At 42.3% G+C, this 23,035-nt stretch overlaps 2 protein-coding genes across 2 annotated transcripts; both read right to left on the reverse strand.

Annotated features, from left to right (window-relative positions):
• Positions 1-133: 133 nt before the first annotated feature.
• Positions 134-22,903, reverse strand: fam50a (family with sequence similarity 50 member A). Its single transcript, XM_085258639.1, has 13 exons — positions 22,658-22,903; positions 21,838-21,922; positions 21,619-21,718; positions 9,236-9,357; positions 8,338-8,411; positions 7,890-7,956; positions 6,000-6,061; positions 5,786-5,862; positions 5,153-5,207; positions 4,900-4,948; positions 3,256-3,326; positions 2,193-2,303; positions 134-356 (listed from the first exon to the last, which is right to left on the reverse strand). Exons 1-13 carry the CDS (start codon positions 22,766-22,768, stop codon positions 348-350), a joined length of 993 nt encoding a protein of 330 aa, XP_085114765.1. The 5' UTR covers positions 22,769-22,903; the 3' UTR covers positions 134-347.
• Positions 14,081-21,583, reverse strand: LOC146550520 (histone H1-like). The gene is made up of 2 exons (XM_085258641.1): positions 16,418-21,583; positions 14,081-16,300 (listed from the first exon to the last, which is right to left on the reverse strand). The coding sequence occupies exons 1-2, from the start codon at positions 16,848-16,850 to the stop codon at positions 16,230-16,232; spliced, it is 504 nt and encodes a 167-aa protein (XP_085114767.1). The 5' UTR covers positions 16,851-21,583; the 3' UTR covers positions 14,081-16,229.
• Positions 22,904-23,035: the final 132 nt, after the last annotated feature.

The following is a 23,035-nucleotide window of genomic DNA, read 5'->3' on the forward strand; positions in this document are numbered from 1 at the left end:
ACATGTTGGAACAGCTCTGCTGCCACAATAAGTTATTAGAGTGCAGAAAAAAACAAACATCTCATGGCAAGTCTATTAAACCTAAGTATCAGGTGAGGAAAAACAAGTCATTGCACAAATTTCACCAAAGACCTTTGAGGTGTTAGCCAGGTTCATTTTATTCAGCAGATGTTCCAACAAAGGTTTAGGAGTAATCAACTATGTACACAAAAAATTTTGTTTTCAAATAAAACCAATCAAATGTTGAAAAGAAATACTGACATTAAAACAAATAATAGAACAAGTAAAGATGGAAATTAGCAACTATTTGCGTCGAGGACCGGACATAGCGATGGAGCATCGGCGTCTCATCGGATCTGGAAAACAAAAAAATATTATGTAACGCCAAAAGAATCAAATACAAACACGCTGATTAGATAGAGTGTATCATGCATGCTCCTCATCAAACTGCCATATTTTTTTCCAGGTCCTGAGGCTGAAAACAATGAAAAACAAATAAGAATAAAAAAATCGCCTTGTGCAATACCACAAAAGGCCACTAGATGCTCAACAAACACTTGAGCTTTTCCCCTATTCCCACTGCAAACAGTCATCCAGTCATTGGAGTGTCAATAAACTATTTACTCACTAACAATCAATGATAAAGTAATATCTAAATAAGCTGAAACAGCTGCTTATTTGAAGTATTACAGAATTTTGCTCATTTTTAACCTCCTAAGACCCAAACTCTTTCATGGCAAGTATTTTTAATTTCTCTTTGATATTTGGGCTGATTGGAACCTGATGAATGTAAAAACAAAGAATTTCCTGATTTCTGTTTCTAAGAAAAATTAGAGCCACATACATTTGTTTAAAATTTAGATAAAACAGTGGCAGTATAATGTCCTCGTAAGTGGATATCAGGCCCTTGTAGAGCAAGATTTAGTATTTTGGTCTAAATAACCCAAAATGTGATGTCCACATATGTGGATGCCAGGTCCTAGGAGGTTAAAGCAGTTCTGATTATGTTCATTTCCAGCCTCAAAGCCTTTTTTTCTTGGACTACTAGAGTTTCCAGAACCATCAAGTCAGCCTGAAACCAGCGGTTAGACCTCACTGCTCTGAAGCCGCCTCGTGTAAGAAAGCACTGATGAGGGAAGAAGCTGTACCATGCAGCTTGCAGAGCAGAGTCCCAGAGGTGCTCATTAAAGTTTCACTACATTTGTAATATATGTGCTTAACAATTTCCATGCAATTTTCTGCATTTAAAAATTAAATGCATGCCATAAAGTGAAAAGCATCTTCTCAGTCACAATGTGACAGTACAAAGCTCTGGACTTCCTTCCAGCATCCCTCTGAACAATTACAAAGAAAACTCGTGCCACAAATCATCCTGTCAGCACGCAGCAATGAGCCTGACGCAGGGAGCAGAAATATCATTACATTTCTCCCATGCTGTTTCTCTTCACTGACTCATCATTGAATCCAGGAGCAACTTTAAAACCCTGCTCATTACTCAGGCCACAGCTACAGTACCACAGCTTTCATGTAGAGCAGCTTGCTCTGACCTTGGATTTTCCCCTTTATTATGCTCTTATAAGGATGCCACAGGATCAGACTGCCAGGTACACTCATAGATTTCCCATGATGCACTGAGCAGTATACATGTACCTTCTTCTTTTCACTCCTCATGTGCTTTTGCCAGCACTGCATGTCATTAACTCTTGTCTCACTGTGCTCTTCATTTTGGTCTTTCCTTTCTCCTCACCTCATTCAGCAGATGGCTGGCCCTGTCTGACCCTGGTTCAGGGTCACTTCCTGTTTAAAGGGAGTTCTTCCCATCCTGCTTTTCACAGGTAATCCAATATTTGGGGTTTTTCTCTCTAATATTGTGGGGCTTTTATGTCCCATATAGAAGCGCCTTGAGATGACTGTCACTGTGAAACAGCACTATATAAATACAACTAAACTGAAACTGAACTGCACACATGGAAGATATATTAGAGTAATGAGGTCCAGTCATCTCCCCTCTGCCTCGCATTCTGGTGCTCCACCTGCAGTTAATGATGAACCTGAGAAAAGCTGGGTCAGCTTCAAAGCTTTGCTTGCAGCGTTGGTGGTGAGGCCACACAGAGCCAACGAGACTCCAATTTAAAATGAAACTGGGGAAATAACCAGCTGATTAATTTTTGCTTGGCAGAAATGACTCTTACCGTGTATTTGTCCCATTTCTTCTCAGGATCGTATGGCTCCCAGCGACTAGCAGGGAAGATATGCTTGTTCTTCTCATACCAGCTCCTCAGCACCACTTTCCCTGCATGAGACTTGAGGTAAAAGAGCAAAGCTGCACTTAATATTTTTGTTTGTTTTCACAATACAGCATGGGTGGAGAATACATTTTACAGAGATATTCAGACATTTCTGTCCCTAAAACCAGTCAGGACAGCCAGACCTCCAAAGCCTTCAACGATACACAATCCATATGACATCAGACCCCCACTGCTCAGTTTGTGGGTACACAGTGGATTGGACCCATGTGTCTCAGCCACATATGCTTGGCAAGTCAACAAGTCCAAACGTGGCTCTAGGGTGTGGTATTGGTTTCTTCTACATTAGTGTCAGTGTAAAGATGATTTCTGGGTAAGCAAAATCTGTTTTCAAACTCTGAAAACACAACTGCAAACTACTCAACATTCTTCCTGTCAAAGAGGACAATTTAGGACATTTTAAAGGATTTTTATCCTTCTAAATTAAGTGAAGAGAAAAAAAATCCTACTAATACATGATGAAGAGACTGACTCATTTCAAGTTAGACGTTGCACAGGACAGTAAACTATTAAATTAATGCTGTTTTTACATTTTACAATCAGAATTCAGTGACTCCGACACTGATGTATCAGTCCAATTAACAGTGTGTGTCTATTTTTGTGTCAGTTTTACATTTTATCTCCATTTTGGTCCAGAATTGATGCTTGCTTAATTTTTTCAGTCTACCTATATGTAGCGCGCTGCCTTGTTTCTTCTGTTTGCTCTCTCTCTGATCTCGGCTTGTGTCTGACTTCAACATCACACTCTTTCTGTTCATTCCTCTATAATCTTATAAACTCCCTTTCCTGTATCAGATACACAAATATTTCATCTTTCTTATGAGTATTTCTAATCAAAGCAACTGTAGAAACAGACTTATGACATTTCTTTTTTTGAGTACTTTAGGAGTAGCTCTAATCAGCTAAAAAAAAAGGAAACCATTTCCCATAAACTGTTTTTCCCCCTCACCTCATCTTTCTCCACAGTGGCATCATTGACCAATCGGATATCATCGTGGACATCAAAGCTGAACAGAGGGCCTGCGGAGAAGAAATATCAACTGGGTGAAAAAGCAGAAAACTAAGAAGCATGAGGCATTTAAGAAAGAAAGAATTTCCGACACATAATTGCCTCATGATAATATAAACTACAGAGACTATAACATCCCCCATGGGCCCAGATTTAACCCCTATAGGGCTGGTGGAGGGACTCTCTGCTTTTGTTTCCAAGCTTCTTAGACTATCAAAGTGCAGTGATTAATGAGACTCTGTTAGAATGAAGCCTGAATGTTATAACTAGTGATGGGATTTCCGGCTCTTTTTAGAGAAACAGCTCTCTCGGCTCCGAACCGGCTCTTCAGGTTGTTTTGTTGCGTTAATTAATTTATTATTAACAACAATATAAAATTATGCACAAAAAGAATGTTGAAATTATTTTTAAAAACTGTTCATTTACCTGTTACCACACACCAAATCTGGTCGATGGTACTTCCTGGCTTGTGTAGCCACTAGTTAACAAAAGCTCAACACTGCGCTCAGCATCCTGGAGCACTTCTGTTGTGCTTCGGAATTTGCATTTGTTTTGGAGTTTGTACTAAACTAAATAAACTATAAAATACAAAAACCAACTATTTACATTTCAACTTTTAACTATTTAAATTTTCAGCTTTTTCCTTTTAAACACATTTAAAGTGAAACAGCACAAAACACTGCAAACCACAACACAATTAAATATATATTAAAATATGCAAAACAAAAAAAAAGATGCACATTCTCTGTCATATGGGCCGGGGATGATTTTTTGGGAGAGTGTTTTCCTGCTTGGAATTCCATACACAGGATTCACTGCATGAATAAACTTTCTGAATCCTTTATCATCCGCAACTGAACAATAGTTGTGGATGATTACTATACCTTTCTAATGTGACGTTGTTGTCTCTTTCTCTCTCTCTCCCTCCCGCTCTGTTCCTGTGCTACTGCGAGTGTAACTACCGCCCCTCCCCCCTCTTCCCAGCGCAAAGCACAAGGCTCGCATGCGGAGTGAAGCGGAAAAAAAGTGCGAGAGGGGGTGAGAGAAAAAAAAAAAAAAAAAAAACACGACTTGCATCGTTGACTTCAAAGATCCGGCTCTAAGAGTCGTTTCGTTCGCGACCGACACATCACTAGTTATATCAGATTAGGGGTAGCTAAATGTGGACAATATTCCTGGTCTCGCGCTTTTCTCTTTAGACACCCGCAGTCTAAAGCAACAACATACAAACATGTCCAGAATAAAATCCCCCGTCCACTTATCGCGATTGGACGAGCTGTGCTATTTAACTTTAAATTGAATATGAAATATTGTGTAAAAAAGGAACAACACAAAATGCTATTAGTTTAAAAACAAGGATTAATAAACACTAAACCACAGTTGATTTCTAACAAAACATTCTGGTTTAATGAGGGACTATTTATGTTTGGGCCTTTGTGTCACATGTCACTGTGGCTTGGTTCATCTTTTATATACACTCTATAGCACAACAAAAATGTTTTATATTAGAGCTTTTCTATCGTCTGTAGCAGGAAATTGGGATATTGGATGTCAACAGTGTGGAAGCTGTTGATGCCTGATTACCTGATTTGCCTCTGGCTTTGGTCACAATGAAGTCATAAAAACTGTGATGCTGAAGGAGACAAGGAGACAAACAACTTTACATCAAAAACAAAATTCTCTTTCTGATTACAATCTACTAGTGTGACTACACTTAACTATCAAAGTGAATTTGAATGGCGCACAGGTGTTTAAACAAGAGAGGGAGGAAAAAAGGGAAAAAACAAAGTTAAGCAAAGGTTTGGCAGCAGTTAACTGGGTGTGTCACAGCACTTACATGGGGGATTATCAGATCTTCTTTAATGTACATCAGCTGCTCTACTCCAGCAGATCTGTAGAAAAAAATCCCATTTATCATTTTGTCACATCCATTAACTCCAAGGTGCCTTTTTTAATGCCTCCATGGGAACTGAAATAAAACACTGGGGCTGACAGCAATGCTTCAGTTTATCACTCTAGTGTTAAAAGATGGAGAAACTGAGAAGGACACATGATGTGCGCCAAGTCAGTTCTGGCAAGTCAGAAATTGGCCAGCTGTTCACTGCAGGAGGTCTCTTACAGACAGCACTTACACCACTGTCAAAGCTTTTTTGCAACTGTTTGGCTAAACTACAGAAAAGCTTCTATTTGGGCTGATGGAAAATATTCTTTTATTTTCAAACTCCCCTAAAATCTTTTTTTCCTTACACAGACAACATCTTAGTTTGTTTTTCTTCACTCTACTTTTACTCATCGGTGTCAATTTCAGATGATGCCGCATTCAGTTATATGATGGCCTGTAGTGATGAACACTCCCACCATGGAACCTTCTTTTCGTATGGCATAACTGCAGCTACTTTTGTAAATACCTGCATTCTCAAACAGTCCGAGTGAAAAACAAAAATGATCCTATTTTCATGTCTAAACTCACCGGAGCTCGCTGAAGTCCTTTCTGAGGACTTCCAGGGCTTTCTGCAGGAAGTTCTGAATGGTGTTACCTTTCTTCATCTGAAGCAGAAATACACAAACGGAGAGAAAACAAAAGCATGAGGAGAGAAACCGGTGTGTAAAGTGTTGCTACGCACGGTGCAGATAACATTTTTTTTCTCCTTAAAAACCTCAGTGCCAGTTGGATCAATCTTTACCTTGACAGTTTTCCGATGTCCAGAGCCGTCCCAGTAACTGAACGTAATCTCAATCTCTTCATCTGATGACACAGATGTACAGTTATTACAGATTTAGAGAGACATAGGGTTGCGCACTGCTGTACTGCCACACTGATTTCATAATAATGCAATAGCAATTTTTTAATTAGGATGTTCGTTTTCAGATCACCGGGGCCCTGCAGCCTGATGCACACTGCACCCAGCCCCTGCAGTGCCTTCTAAAAGTAATGAGGCCCCAAGAGGGTGAGTCTGGTCTCCGTGACCGGACCGCACGGGCTAGACGCAGACAGACATCCAGTGGAGCTCAAAGACCTTGGTGGTTGTAAAGAAGGCCCAACAGTGTCTCCATTTTCTGAGAATCCTCAGAAAAATGGACGTGAAGAGGGAGCTGCTGATTGTCTTCTACCGTTGCTCCACTGAACATGTGCTGACATGCTGCATCTGTGTGTGGTTCTCCAGCTGCACCATGGCACACAAAAAAGCACTACAGAGGGTCATTAATATGGCCCCAAAAATCATTGGACATCCTCTTCCCTCCCTGAAGGACCTGTACAGCATCCTACAGGACTGCACACATCCAGGACACCGGGTGTTTAAGCTGCTGCCGTCTGGCAGGAGATTCAGGCTGCTGATGTCTCAGACAAACAGACTCAAGGAAACCTTTACAACAGGGCAATAGCTTTGTTAGCTCAATGCTAACAGCTGACCTCATTGGATACCTCCCTGGTGTTTTTGTTTGTTTTGTTTTTGTTTTTGGGGGGCAATAACATAACAATAATAATAATAATGATAATAATAATAATGTGCAATAAACATTCACTCATTCTTTTATTTATTTATTAAGTCATTCCTTTTTTTGTTCATATCTTTCTTGCACTTTTAAAAAAATCCACTTTAAGTTACTGTGTTGTGTGTAGTGCCAACGTGGGACGCTTTCCAACTTCGTTGTACTATTGTACTAGGTATGACTGTCCAATGACAATAAAGAGTCATCTTCTCCTAAAGCTTGGCAAATAAGCGTTCTTCCTGGCTCTGAATCACTCTTTGTCAGGCCCTCACCCAGGACTAATATGACTTGGGAGACACTACCTGAGGCAAAAGCATCTAACCACATTGCTTCTAGGAAATCCAAGTACACACAAACTGCTCCACCACAATAAGGTGGAGGATGTGGCTCCTCTGACAGAACTTCAACAGCATTCTGAGGGTCAGTGAGTCTGAATGGACCGTGTTCCTAACCTCCACTGCTGAAGCGGCTGCATGGAGCTGTAGCTAATACTTGTAGTGGTGGTAATCCCTGAACCAGATGGTAGACACCAGAGGTGAAGGGAGCTTTCAAGCTAAAGCAGGAGTCTTATCGAGTACTGCCCGAGAAGAGTTTGGCTGTGGCGGTTGCTGGTATGGGACGGTTCAGTGAAGTTGTACAGAAAAAAAAGAGTTGAGATCACAGCGATCATGGCAGTTGAACTTTGACTGTTTTCATTGTACTAGTTTGCGTGCAAATATAGAGACCTTCAGAGCTTTTCAGTAAGCCATTCATTCAACGGCTCTGGGGATGTCAGGAGGAAAACAGTTCCCATTGTTATTTAAAGGTTGTGAGATGACGGTTAGGCGGCTGGGTCAGAGCAAACAGCGATGTGCACAGCACCTTGTCACACTGCCACTAGCACAGTGACACTCCCATTGCAAAGAACTAAAAAACATGCTGGGCTCAGGGGAAAACACTTTGGTCGGCACTTCACTTTGAGGAAAGTGTCAACTGTCCTCACGGAAAACATCCAAAATGGATCATTGTGTAGCTCCTGCCTGCCTCCTTGTATTCAGTATTAAAGTGATCATCATTACTTACTTTGTAATCCTGATACTCACTCTTAATTTTCTCCTGTTTGAGCTCCCACTCCTGCCTGAGCTCCTCTCTGAGCCGGTTCTCCTCCTCCTGAGTTCACAAAGCCCATCAGTGGAGCAAAAATACTTACAAACAAGTTTTACATTTAAAGACGATCAGATTACAGAAGATTAACAACACCACCAACTGATCAACAGTGACACCAACTCTTAACTTTTGAGCTCCAATTATTCAGAAATCTGTTTGTTATTTTGCTGACATGGACAACTGACAGTGAAGTGGAGCTACTTGTGGAGAGGTAATCATTCATCACTTCTTAGCCTTCGCGTTTCTTAAGATTTGCAGTGTGGCAGCTTGCCAGGTAAAACAGAGCACAGCTGAACATACATGCAGAGCTAAGAAGAGCCAGAAGTGCAACCATATTATGTTATCACACGCTCATGGAGTTAATGTGATTTACAACCACCTCACCTCTCTGTCTCGATCAGGCAGGAAACTTGTGTCCACATCTGGATTTTTCCCCAGTTTTTTCTTCTTGACTGGATCTACAAGACAAAACCAAAGATCAATAAGAAATCATGTGACATCTAGATTATTTATGTTTTAGCAGTACAAGAAAAAAAAAATCACAGTTATTAAGCAGACTTTAAAATCCAAGACTGTGTTAGTCACCAAGTCTAATTAAGACTCTTACAATCTCTAATGAGAAAGACCAAACCAAGTCACTGTATACATGAAGATAGACAAGGCCATCATGACTGAAACCCCATTGTGGAGACGTAAACTGAGGCCATCTTTGAGGGGTGGCTCAAGATTTTCGCACATTAACTTTTGATCTTTCTGGAATTTTATTTGGCAATAAGAAAATAACTGTGATCACCACCATCAGTCTGCACTTGTTGCCTCACGGTGGTGACGAAATCTCTGAGTGGGGTGTTTTGTTACCTTTAATCTGTATGAACACACAGAAAAGACTTTGGCTGCTCCTGCACCACTGCTGCTCTTAACATAACTCTTATGCTTACACGTGGGGTCTGGCCAGCAGTACTGAGTATTATCAATCCCTCTAATCTGATGATCTAAACGACTTGTAAGGAGTGACGTATAACTAATTGTATAGTTCAGAAAAAGAGAAGCGACAAATCAACAAGTTCAAATGAACCTTTAACAAGTATAACGAGATCTCTGCCGTTTCTGGAATTCAGATTAGTCTCCCTGCAGGGCTCGGTCTGAACATGTTCATTTCAGCAGTAAGGCTCTGACCTAATCTAACAGATTTAGAAGAGATTTTAAACAAAGTTACAGATAAAGAAAGAAAACTGCTTCAGATGACTGAGGCCTTAACGTCCCAAACAGAACGAATGCTCACAGTCTTGCTCTTCCTCTTCATCCTCCTCCTCCTCCTCCTCGTCCTCGGGATTAAATGACAAGCTGGCTATTTTCCTCTTCTGCTCCTCCTTTCTCTTTTTCTCTTTCTGCTTCTCGAGCTTGCTGGAAAGAGAAGAGAAAATATAAATATTGACCCATCGAGACACAAGAGGGTGTCCGTGAAAGCAAATACTTACAGTCAAACAATTATTTGCTGCTGAGCTTGGCTGAGCTGAGCTAGAGCCCAGAAAAGAAAATTTACTGTTTGGCAACGCAATTCAGGTTGGACAGCCACAAGGAGTGTTATTCATCTGTATTTTATTTGGGTCCTTAGAGGGACTGTTTAGAGTTTCCTTAAACTGTTCACACACACGTATTTAATGATCTGGCAGCATTCGTTCACAAATGCAGAATTACTGCCAACTTAGTAAGAATACACATGTGAGGCATCTGGTGAGAATTTTAAAAACAAAAATTTAGAAGAGTTTGTTTCCAAGAAGCCCAACATTTCAAAAACAGGATCTGCAGGTCGGTGCACAGTCTGCATTCTTTCTGTTTCATCTGCACGGAGACTAACAGCCAAGATTTTAAAAAAAGAAAACATTGATTTCAATTCAGCTGAAGTGAAATTATTACAGTGCACATAACTGAAGCGAGGAAGCTCCTGAAGTAGAAGGGTAACGTGTTGCTTACCAAAAAGGCCAAAAAGCTAACAATTTCCATGGGAAGTACACACATCAGATACATTTCAGAAGAACTGAACTCAGGAACTACATTCACTATCCATCAATGTAAATTAGGCCATTTTAATAGTTTGATAAGCCAGTAAACAATAAACCAAAACAAAAAGGTCCTTCCTCCCTGCAGCTGTCAGACTGCACAATCAAAACTGCTCCCAACAATCACAGATGTTTACATCTGCGCTGTAACTGCAATAATTCAATCAACCAATTCGCACTACAACCTGGTTTGCCTCTTATCTGTAGTTAATTTTATTTTATTTAATAACTGTACAGTACTCTGTTTATAGTAACCATTGTCCTTAATGTAAATATCTAAGAAAAATTGTGTATGTTTCTGTTCTGTGTCCTGTTTGTATATGTGTCTTTCTGGCTGCTGTTACAACCAAATTTCCCCTTGTGGGACAATTAAAGAATTATTCTATTCTATTCTTCTATTCACACACCACACCACCAAGGAGAGTTAGATCAGCCACAGACCAGATGCTACATTATCTGGATACACTTATCCTAACTTGGGTAATCCTCTCATTAATTTCAGCGTTTCCCCTGCACATTCGCACGACAGGGCTGACCCTGGTTGCATCTAACTAATCGCAAATATGGATAAGTATCCTCGCAGCAGAGCGACTGATTTCATAAAAGAAGATCAAATTATAGTGCAGGAAAATATGACGAGGTAAAACACATAATAGAAACTGAAATTCACACGGCGATGTGAGTGTGAGGAAAAGCACTGTGGAGTGTTACAGTATTAAAAATGTGCACTTTAACTGCTCCGGTCAGTAAGACTGGAAAACAGCTGCTATATTCAGAAGAAAGAAAACAAAACTGACTGTGTGAGTCAACAGACTTATCAATATCACAACTCTATCAATAGGACATGAGAGAATCTGATGGATAGCAATCAATTATTTCTGCAGCATCGGTGCCGTTTAAGAGAATAAAGAATTCATATTAAAAGAAAATTCAAACGTAGGCTTAGTCTACATGCAAGTTTGATATGAGGTAAGCAAATACAAACAGGCGCTATGTCATATATTAATTGATTAATAGTTAATTAATTAATTATTGTTCATAGAATAAAACTGCTGTAAAACCATTCGCAGACAATAGGAATCAAATAATAAAGTGGTGTTTAAGAATCTATGTCCATCTGTGCTCGTTGGGCAAATACAAAAACTTTAGACCCTCCTCCAAATGTCCACGCCCAGAAGTCTGGCTGATCTTCTGGGAACGGTGACGCTAATTTCTGGAAATGTAGTTGTTGTTAAATTACTGGAAATCCAGCTGTTTTCCTCAACCAAGGTTGAAACTTGAATTTAACCAGATGAAACACAAAAGGAAGCTCACCGCTTTTGTTGCTGCCATTAGTTCAGGGAGGTCCATGAACCAATGAACATGCTCCATGCACCACTCAGCAGGCCATTTGTAAATATGTGTACAAATGGTTGGTTTTTTGTACTGTTTTTATCAATAAATGTCAGCAACAAAGGACATACAAAGGACATGTGTTGATTTCTCCCTAAGATGGCAAACTGAAACACTGAAACACTCCACTCCCCCACCCCCTCAATCACTCACTGAGTGATTGAGGGGGTGGGGGAGCTGCTAAAAGCGGTGAGCTTCCTTTTGTGTTTCATCTTGATGCATTCTCAATCATCCAGGGAAACAAATCTCCAAAAGTCACCAACTTGGAGTGTTTCAGTTTGCCATCTTAGGGAGAAATCAACACACATGGGTGTATGTCCTTTGTTGCTGACATTTATTGATAAAAACAGTACAAAAAACCAACCATTTGTACACATATTTACAAATGGCCTGCTGAGTGGTGCATGGAGCAAGTTTTGGGTGGCTTGCGACCTAAAATCCAAGTACACAGATGCAAAAAAAATCAGGCCACTGTGCGATGTGTTCACTGCTACAGGTACACATGTGGTAAATGCAGACGACAGATACCGTGGCAGTGCCAGGATTGTGAGTGATTGCTGAAAATGTTGACATGTACTCACTCACTTTTTATCATTATTTGTAAATATGTGTACAAATGGTTGGTTTTTTGTACTGTTTTCATCAATAAATGTCAGCAACAAAGGACATACAAAGGACGTGTTGATTTCTCCCTAAGATGGCAAACTGAAACACTCCACTCCCAAACCCCCTCAATCACTCACCCCCACTCCCCTCCCTCCAGAATTCCTAGGTAACGACCTAATATACATATGAATGACTCCAGCATTTGACTGACTGCTCTCCGGCTTTTAAAGGTAGAAACGCAAAATGATGACTCCGCAGGGGTCTAAGGTAGAAAACCAAAATGACTGCTCTCCGGGGGTCTAATTAAGCAGTACACAAAAGGACACCCCACAGCTGGTTCTCTGACATTTACTGTCATTACTTCCGGCACCGCTCCGAGCTGGCAGCCAGTATCAGCAGCTCCGACCTGACCGAGTCCTTTTTTCTCTTTAATAGTTGTTTCTTTGTTGTTCTTGTGTTTCTTGTTTTTGGACTGTTGTCCCCACAATGGAGCTCAGAATTCTATGGACAATCGTGTTCTTTATTACATTATTTACGGCGTCTGTGTCCGGAGAGCGCGTGGAGGTCCGACCTCCCATTGTTTACTCTACCCTCGGAGCCTCCGCTGCCCTGCCTACCACCGAGCAAGCCAACATCCCCCACGAGGTGAGGAGGAAGAGACACGGTACTCGGGCCGGGATCGGGCGTCGCAGTAAAGTTAGGAGGTACCGGCCAGCGATTCCATCTATTATTATGGGGAATGTGAGATCTCTCCCCAATAAAGTAGACGAACTAGCGGCTCTTACCCGACATCAGAGGAGCTACAGGGAGTGCAGCCTAATGTGCTTCATAGAGTCGTGGATAACTGCGCTAACTCCGGACTCATACGTAAACATAGATGGTTTTCATCTGATCTGGGCCGACAGAACAGCGGAGAGTGGTAAGAAGAGAGGAGGGGGTCTGGCTGTGTTTGTGAACGATAGATGGTGTAACTCTGGGCGTTTATCTATCAAAGAGACGCTGTGCTGTAAGGACATTGAGCTGCTAGCAGTTAGCATGAGACCGTACTATCTACGGCGAGAGTTTACACACGTGATTGTGATAGCTGTGTATGTCCCGCCCTCTGTTAACACTACAGCAGGCTGTGAGGTCCTGCACACTGTAACCAGCAGACTCCAAACACAGCACCCTCAGGCCCTTTTCCTGATCTCTGGGGGCTTTAATCACATCACATGTCCTCCACTCTCCCCACCTTCACCCAGTACGTCAACTGCCACAGCAGAGACAATAAAACACTGGACTTATTGTATGCCAACACCAAGAAGGCATACAGCTCATCACCTCTCCCTCCCCTGGGGGGCTCAGATCACAACTTGGTTCATCTCCAGCCTGTGTATAAACCTCTAGTACACAGAGAAACAGTTGTGAAACACCCATTAAGCAAATGGTCGGCAGAGACTGAAGAGGCCCTGAGGGACTGTTTCCGTTCTTCTGTGTGGGACAACCTCTGCAGCCCCCTGGAGGATGACCTCAACAGCATCACGGACTGCATTACAGATTACATGAACTTCTGTGTGGACAACACCGTACCCATCATAAAGGTACGGTGTTTTTCTAACAACAAGCCATGGATAAATCCTGAAATTAAGGCTCTCCTCAAGGAGAAGAAGAGAGTCTTTAGATCTGGAGACAAACAGGAGCTGAGAGTTGTTCAGAAGAAGCTGAAATGGAAGATAAGGCAAAGGAAGGAAAACTACAGGAGGAAGATGGAAGAGCAGCTGCAACAGGACAACTTCAGAGGGGTTTGGAACAGCCTGAAGACAATCTCAGGACAAAAACCAACCCCCAGGCTGCAGGAGACTTGGGGTGGGTGAATGACCTAAATAAATATTTTAATAGGTTTGATCAACCACCCACCCTTCCCCCAGCATCGTCCCCCCTGCTGCAATCTCCCTCATCTTCAGGGCCTGCCTGTCTTTCATCACAGGACTTCACACCTCCCAGCTCCCAGTCATTACACCCACCCCCGGCTTCTGTGGACTCCAACATACACCCCCCTCCCCCAAAATCCACTCTTTCTATCTCAGCACTTCAAGTGAGGAACGAGCTTCGCAAGATCAAGGTGCGGAAGGCTGCAGGTCCAGATGGCATCAGCTCCAGGCTCCTGAGGTGCTGCACAGATTAACTGTGTGGCATCCTAGGATATCTGTTTAACCTGTCACTGGGGAAAGTTCCACAGCTGTGGAAGACCTCCTGTGTGGTACTGGTACCAAAGACCTCCCAACCTAAGGACCTCAGCAGCTACAGGCCGGTAGCCCTGACATCACATCTGATGAAGACCCTCGAGAGGTTGGTTCAAAACCATCTGCGCCCCCTGGTGAGTGTTAGGTTTGTAGCATAAACCTATTCGCTGGAACGTTGAAGACAATATAATTACACTGCAAGCAAGACGCAAGTAGGCAAACTTCTTCATGGTACTCGTGCACGGGAGAGAACTGGACAGGCACCGTTCCTTCGCTTGACCCCAGTAGCTCTCGTCCGTTCTCCCATACACTGTCCTTTTATTGAGGTTACATGAATATGCATAGGTTCATTAACATACGACGTCTACATACAAACAAAGAGTACCTTGCCTGTGTGTGTGTGTGTGTGTGTGTGTGTGTGTGGGGACTGCTGATCAAAGGGTCAAACATCCTTGGTCAGGAAGAGGGTAGCCTCCCCCTCACCCTAGATGGTTCATCCTAGATAACACGGTGAGGAAGTCCTGCAGTTCATCTAAACAAAGAGCACTTAGACTAGAACAGACGCAACTACGTTAATCCTACCATAAAATAATAAGACACGGTATGACCTCTCATGCTCCCAAAGTGCTGTCTAATACACACAAAGTTTGCAGACTATTGTCCCAAATAAGTGGCTTTCTCCAGAGTCCATTTAAATGTGGAGAACTCACTTGGCACAATTTTCTCGACGACGTGTAGCGCTTTTAATTCCCGACGTGCAGATCTGCTTAAAGAACAGAGATTATCAAACAAAACTTTCAGTGCACTGTGAAAGTATCAAAATAAAAAGGCCTTGTTAAGTCATGACACAAGCTCCTCATCTCAGGAGGGTAAATCATACCATTAGCATGGTTTATCATACCATCATACTAATCGGCAGGCTCAACTTCACAACAAAAGAAAAATCATCAGCTAGATTCACTCCAAATCAACCATCAGCTGCACAACACACAACATAATCCTAATGTCTTATTAGCTATGAGTTTAATTACCAGGTCTGTGCTCTTCACTCATTTAGGCCACAGATCTATTTTATTCAATTTTCCTTTTCCCTTCATCATAAAACATGTGACATGCTGTCATGCACTTCACAAAACAGTCTGTTCTGACGTATTCAGAGTTGTGTATCTAAATACAGGATTCACTCGCACATCAAAGCAGGAAACTCAGTGTTTTAGAGTCTCTACTCAACACACAACAACTCCAACACATCTCATTCACTCGTGCTAGAATTCAGTCACCTTTCATTAATCTAAAACCGATCACTAATTTGCATATCAACTATTAACCCACTAAGTTGACAGGACGACAGAAAAGCATGTTCAAAATAGTATCACAAAAGACAATTTCCCTCATACAGTAAATTACATGTGCTGCCTCAATCAAGCAGGAAGCTTCTCCCAATTTACCATTTTAACAACTAAATTTATTGTCTGATCACTGGTTGGTCAAACCAGGATCTTTTTTCCCACAAAAGTTAAACTGTTGTCCTGCAACTTGGAGAGTCAATTTTTTTCTTTAGGATAAATTCAGCATTTGATAACAAGTGTCTGCTAAATTGACACTATTGTAACACTGATGAAAGATAACAAGCTAATTTTCATTACATGTGTTTGTGTTATTAGGCAGGTCTAATGCATGTCTGTGGAGCTGCATCTCCAGCAGAGCATGTTCTTAAAGCTGCCTTTCCTACACATTTCTCTGCTATTATTTAATCATTTCTTAACTAATGTGCTATGAGTCTTCATGAGTCATTTTGTGTTTGGAATTGTTAGTAGGGTTAATGCATGTTCTGCTTGTGTGTGTGTGATTTTGTATATGTTTCTATTTTCGCAATGTTTCAGACTCCGTCTCAATTTTCCAACTTAAGCAGTCAGTTTTGTTTTTCCCCAGGTTTGCTAACCCAAATTTTGATTTCCCACATTAAATAATTCCTATGTGTTCTCACCTAGTCTTCTCACTCTGTTGTCCTCTCCCACTTCAACAGTCCAACAGCCGGCAGTTCTCCTTCAGCTTTGTCCCGTGTCCCACTGTCTCTTCTTGCCATTTTACTCCACAGGTGGCAAATGTCAAACTCCAACTGTTCAGTTCTCCTCAAACGTTTTCTTCACATGCACAGTGAAGTCACAGCCACTCTCACTATTGTCCTCTGATGCGGTTGACTTCGTGCTAGTGGCTGAAGTGCTGCTGCTGCTGCCTTCCTGGGCGACTTCTTAGCAGCTGCTGCCGGTTTCTTGGCTTTGGCCGCGGCGGGCGTCTTAGCTTTGGTCTCAGTAACCCTGTTCATCTTGAAGGATCCGGAGGCCCCGGTGCCCTTGGTCTGCACCAGAGTGCCCTTCGCCACCAGACTCTTGATGGCGGTCTTGACACGGGCCTTGTTCTTGTCCACATCGTAGCCTCCGGCAGCCAGAGCCTTCTTGAGAGCGGCCACGGCTTTCACAATCAGCTCGCCCACGCTGAGGCCGACCTTCTTGGGCTTGGAAGTCATCGTCTTCTTCTTCTTGGCCTGAACCTCGGCGCAGGGCGTGTTTATGATGGAGCCTTTCCCACCACAGCGCTGGCACGTTGAACGCATCATGAAGGGTCCATTTCTTTCATGTCGCTAGCCAGCATGCTAGCTGCATGTGGCTTGCCCGAGTCACTCAGTCCTTTTTGAGCATTTCAACATGCTACCACCGCCATCTTGCTCGCCCCTCCGTGGAATTCATCCAATCAGACAGGAAGATGGGTTTGCTTTCTTCTGCTGCTGTTTATCCACATTGCTGCTGCTTTGCTGGGACTTTTTGTGCTCAGGACTTGCTGCTGTCTCTTTATCATGGAGCTGCATTCCTTATCTTCAGGGAGGAGTGAGCTCGCTTGTGAGGTTGAGAAACACATGGCACTGTAAATAAGTCAGCCAGAAACTTGGCCTGCATGTTTCCAATGATGTTAAACTATAACTTTCTTCCGACCGCTGCATGTGGAAAATTGATTCAGGTCTGCTTTTCACCTGAAAGTGACAAACTAAGACATTTCATTATTATCATCACTGCTTAATCAACACACATCTCTCTCTCTCTCTCTCTCTCTCTCTCTCTCTCTCTCTGTGTGTTTTTGTGAACAGTCTTTTCTTAAAAGCAGAAAATGAAATTGTAGTTGTTTTTGGCTGATCAACACAAAACCTTTTTCCTATGATTTTTCTTTTTCACTCTTTTTTTTCTTTTTTTTTTTCGTTACAATAGCTGGTGACCTGCAGAATCACCGCTCTCACTCACAATCAGAGGCAATTACTTTTACACAGCGCACAAAAACACTGTGATGTCAGACACATTCACACTCACTTTTTCATCTGCATAAATAAACCATATGGCTGGAGATATGTGCCATGGTGATCCACAAGCATGATCACCAGTTTATTTAATTATTTTTAATCCAACAAAACAAATAAACAAAAACATGATGCTGATGTCATGAACACTCTACACACAAGAGTCAAGATTCAGGAAAACTGCTCATGGAAACGCTGCACACTCCAGTTATCACAGTTAACATAGTGCTGTTTCCCTCTCTTAGAGTAGTTCTTAGACAGTTCTCGATCTGATAATGTGTAGTTTGCTCATCAGCTCAGAAAAAAACTGCAACGCAACATCACACAGTAGTTGCTCTGCCCACAGCGGCAAAGTCTTACACTTTCATATTCAATTCAGCTTCTCCATCATGTACTTTTAGATGTTTCATACAGGGTTCAGCATATTAGTTGTTTTCACAGGTGTGCTCCATATCTCAACAATGGCTCATAACAAGATGACAGCCTTTCACACAGGTCAAGTGCCTCTATGCACTTCATTAGTTTAAATATTTACCTATATCACTTCATCTCACATGTCATTGTACTGAATTTAAGCAACCACAAGCTTAATGTAGATTACTTTTAACAACTATCCACCTCAATTACGTCTATGGTCTGGCACACAGGCTGTTGTCGATCAGGGCAAGCTAAAGAATAAACATTTTGTGTCAGCTGCCAGGAGCAAAGTCCAGCACAAACGTCTGTCTCCCTCCAACTCACTCTTGGTTGCTTAGAAACCCATGATAACAACAACAGTCGGTGTCACAGACCACATGTTCTGCTCCGCACACACTCACACACAACAACAACAACAACGACGACGACGACAATGACAACAACACAAAATAGGCCTACTCCGGACTCACACCGGACCGCTCGGGACCCTGACCCAGTTGTGGGACGCTCACCCACTCGCGCGACAAAACCCAATGAAGGGACGCTCGGGACACACACCCAGGGCGATTTCAAAACCGGACACTCACCGGACGCTTGGGACCCTTGGGCGATTTAACCAAAACTTCTTTTTCGGGACACTAACCCAGTTATCGCTCCACAAAGTAGCGAACTTCTCAACGCCTCACACAGTGGCGGAGACTGCACAACGACACGGTTATAGAGTCGGCCTCTTTAAACTTACTTGGCGTTGCTTAGAGTGTAATATCAGCCCGAATCCCGCCGATCGCCATTCATCGAGGAGAAAGACAGACAGCGAATCCACAGGAACTTCCTGGCTGACGTCAGTCTTTCAGCGTGCCTCCCCCCCTCGGTGAATGCGATCCCAGGGAGCCGGCATCGAAGGACCAATTAATGTTAGGTTTGTAGCATAAACCTATTCGCTGGAACGTTGAAGACAATATAATTACACTGCAAGCAAGACGCAAGTAGGCAAACTTCTTCATGGTACTCGTGCACGGGAGAGAACTGGACAGGCACCGTTCCTTCGCTTGACCCCAGTAGCTCTCGTCCGTTCTCCCATACACTGTCCTTTTATTGAGGTTACATGAATATGCATAGGTTCATTAACATACGACGTCTACATACAAACAAAGAGTACCTTGCCTGTGTGTGTGTGTGTGTGTGTGTGTGTGTGTGGGGACTGCTGATCAAAGGGTCAAACATCCTTGGTCAGGAAGAGGGTAGCCTCCCCCTCACCCTAGATGGTTCATCCTAGATAACACGGTGAGGAAGTCCTGCAGTTCATCTAAACAAAGAGCACTTAGACTAGAACAGACGCAACTACGTTAATCCTACCATAAAATAATAAGACACGGTATGACCTCTCATGCTCCCAAAGTGCTGTCTAATACACACAAAGTTTGCAGACTATCAAGGATCAAAACCTCTACCAATCTACAACTAATTACAAAACTCTAAGCATATATAAGTAAATATTTCTAAGCATAAATGACAATCAACAATACAAATCTAACAGTGAGTTCTTCATTGGATCCACTGCAGTTTTCCTACCAGCCTGGCATCGGGGTGGAGGACGCCATCATCTACCTCCTGCACCAAGCTCTGACTCACCTGGAGAAGCCTAGAAGCACTGTGAGGATCATGTTCTTTGATTTTTCCAGTGCTTTCAACACCATCCAGCCACAACTTCTGAGAGACAAGCTGGAGCTATCGGGAGTGGACCACCACATGTCCTAGTGGATACTGGACTACCTCACAGAACGCCCACAGTATGTGAGGACACGGGGCTCTGATACGCTGGTCTGCAGTACGGGGGCCCCACAGGGAACTGTGCTGGCACCGTTTCTCTTCACCCTCTACACTGCAAACTTCTCCATCAACTCCCCACGCTGCCACCGACAGATGTTCTCTGACGTTCTCTTCAACTCATCCCAGGTGAGGACGACTCAGAGTACAGACAGTGGACTCTGGACTTTGTAGACTGGTGTCAGCAGAACCACCTGCTGATCAACGCCGGGAAAACCAAGGAGTTGGTGGTGGACTTCCGGAGACGCAGACCCACCACACTGACACCAGTGAACATCCAGGGAGTGGACATTGAGATAGTGGACTCTTATAGGTATCTGGGTGTTCACCTGCCTGAATAATAAACTGGACTGGAGCCACAACACTGATGCTCTTTACAGGAAGGGTCAGAGCAGACTCTACCTGCTGAGGTCATTTGGAGTACAGGGAGCGATTTTGAAGACCTTCTATGACTCTGTGGTGGCATCTGTCATTTTTTACAGTGTTGTATGTTGTATGAGGAAGGACATTTCTGCAGGTCCTTCCTCCCTGCAGCTGTCAGACTGTACAATCAAAACTGCTCCCAACAATCACAGATGTTTACATCTGCGCTGTAACTGCAATAATTCAATCAACCAATTCGCACTACAACCTGGTTTGCCTCTTATCTGTAGTTAATTTTATTTTATTTAATAACTGTACAGTACTCTGTTTATAGTAACCATTGTCCTTAATGTAAATATCTAAGAAAAATTGTGTATGTTTCTGTTCTGTGTCCTGTTTGTATATGTGTCTTTCTGGCTGCTGTTACAACCAAATTTCCCCTTGTGGGACAATTAAAGAATTATTCTATTCTATTCTTCTATTCACACACCACACCACCAAGGAGAGTTAGATCAGCCACAGACCAGATGCTACATTATCTGGATACACTTATCCTAACTTGGGTAATCCTCTCATTAATTTCAGCGTTTCCCCTGCACATTCGCACGACAGGGCTGACCCTGGTTGCATCTAACTAATCGCAAATATGGATAAGTATCCTCGCAGCAGAGCGACTGATTTCATAAAAGAAGATCAAATTATAGTGCAGGAAAATATGACGAGGTAAAACACATAATAGAAACTGAAATTCACACGGCGATGTGAGTGTGAGGAAAAGCACTGTGGAGTGTTACAGTATTAAAAATGTGCACTTTAACTGCTCCGGTCAGTAAGACTGGAAAACAGCTGCTATATTCAGAAGAAAGAAAACAAAACTGACTGTGTGAGTCAACAGACTTATCAATATCACAACTCTATCAATAGGACATGAGAGAATCTGATGGATAGCAATCAATTATTTCTGCAGCATCGGTGCCGTTTAAGAGAATAAAGAATTCATATTAAAAGAAAATTCAAACGTAGGCTTAGTCTACATGCAAGTTTGATATGAGGTAAGCAAATACAAACAGGCGCTATGTCATATATTAATTGATTAATAGTTAATTAATTAATTATTGTTCATAGAATAAAACTGCTGTGAAACCATTCGCAGACAATAGGAATCAAATAATAAAGTGGTGTTTAAGAATCTATGTCCATCTGTGCTCGTTGGGCAAAAACAAAAACTTTAGACCCTCCTCCAAATGTCCACGCCCAGAAGTCTGGCTGATCTTCTGGGAACGGTGACGCTAATTTCTGGAAATGTAGTTGTTGTTAAATTACTGGAAATCCAGCTGTTTTCCTCAACCAAGGTTGAAACTTGAATTTAACCAGATAAGACTGAATCCTGGATCGTAACAGAGGCCCCAGAGCATCAGTAAGAAAAACTCACAGCTGGAGTTCCTTGGACTGCTCCTTCTTGGCCAGCTGTTTCTCTCGCTCTTTTACCAGCGCCTCCTGCTTGGCTTTCATATCATTCAGTGTCACCAGACCTGATCAAGAGATTTAAGAGAACAAAGAAACAAACAAAAACCACAACAGGTAAATTAAAAAGTAAGCAAGAATGCCAGAAACAAATCATCCTAATCTAAATATAACACAACACACTCACCAACTGTGCTGGACTTCAGCTCTGCCTCTACAGCATCATAGTGAGCCGAGAACTTCTTGTCAATGTTGGACTTGACCATGTTGTCCTATGAGAAAACACACACACACAGTGAAGGCTCAGTGAAGAGCAGGTCAGGCATGTTGTTATCCTGGTGTGGTCACAATATTAGAACAGATCAGAGAGCCCTTACAGCCTTTGTCTCAAAAATCTTAGAATTCAAACAGAAATTTGGACAAATCTCTCATTTTAAACATTTTTTCCCATGTTTTATGCGATTGTAACGGTAAAGTAGTTTGTTTCGTGTATAAATACCTGGATCGAACTACATAAAAAAAAGTTAATTATGTATCTGTGTCTGTGTATCTTGATGACACAGCAGATTAGCTCATAATACTGCTGATCACCATAAGCTAAACTCAGCACAGTAGTAATACACAGTACAACTGTCTATAAGTGGTGCTACATTTGTATTGTGCTTCTTTGTTACTTTATCTGCACAAATAAGAAAAAATGTTAGAGATAGCATTTGATCTTTGCCACCACTACCTAAATTCAAATATTGGACAGGCGTGTAGTTTAAGGAGCTTAAATAGTAATACAATATTTTGTGAGAGATGTATGCCCTCTAAAATCATCACAGATCCATCCTGGCCACCCCACGGACAATTTCCTGGCTCCGCCACTGTCCTTCACTCGCTTTGCTCCCGGCCTTACGCGACTGCGTTCTGTCGTTTTGACCACTTATAAACGGCTAAAGTAGCTCTCATTGACACTGAACTATTATTGAACTTGTTATAATCAAGGGGGAGAAGTTCCAAACCTCTGCAATCTTCTGCTTTAGTTGCTCCAGCTGCTCTCTTTCTTTTTCACGCTTCTTCATGAGCTGCATGGCCCTGCCAGCCTCACTGGCAGCGCCTTTGTACTGCGCCATGTTTTCAAAATGAGCTTAAAAAGATATTTGTTCAAATACAAGATTAATAATAAAATCTCTCAGAGACTTTTCCAGAACTGTAAAGACAGCGTATCTCGCAAATCACAACAAGAAAAATGGCGACGGCGAAGTGCATGCCGGGTAGTTACGTATTAAACGATGCCTTCAAGGGCTTCAGGGAAGCTCGGAATAATTGTGGAAAAAAAATTTCTCTCTCGAAGCAATTAACACTAAGTTCGCATGCTTCAACTACTGATTAAGCAATCA

The sequence above is a fragment of the Mchenga conophoros genome, linkage group LG20, assembly GCF_057382185.1.
Source record: "Mchenga conophoros isolate Kocher_MC1m ecotype Shallow Benthic linkage group LG20, M_conophoros_male_GT1.1, whole genome shotgun sequence".
NCBI classification, from domain to species: Eukaryota; Metazoa; Chordata; class Actinopteri; order Cichliformes; family Cichlidae; genus Mchenga; species Mchenga conophoros.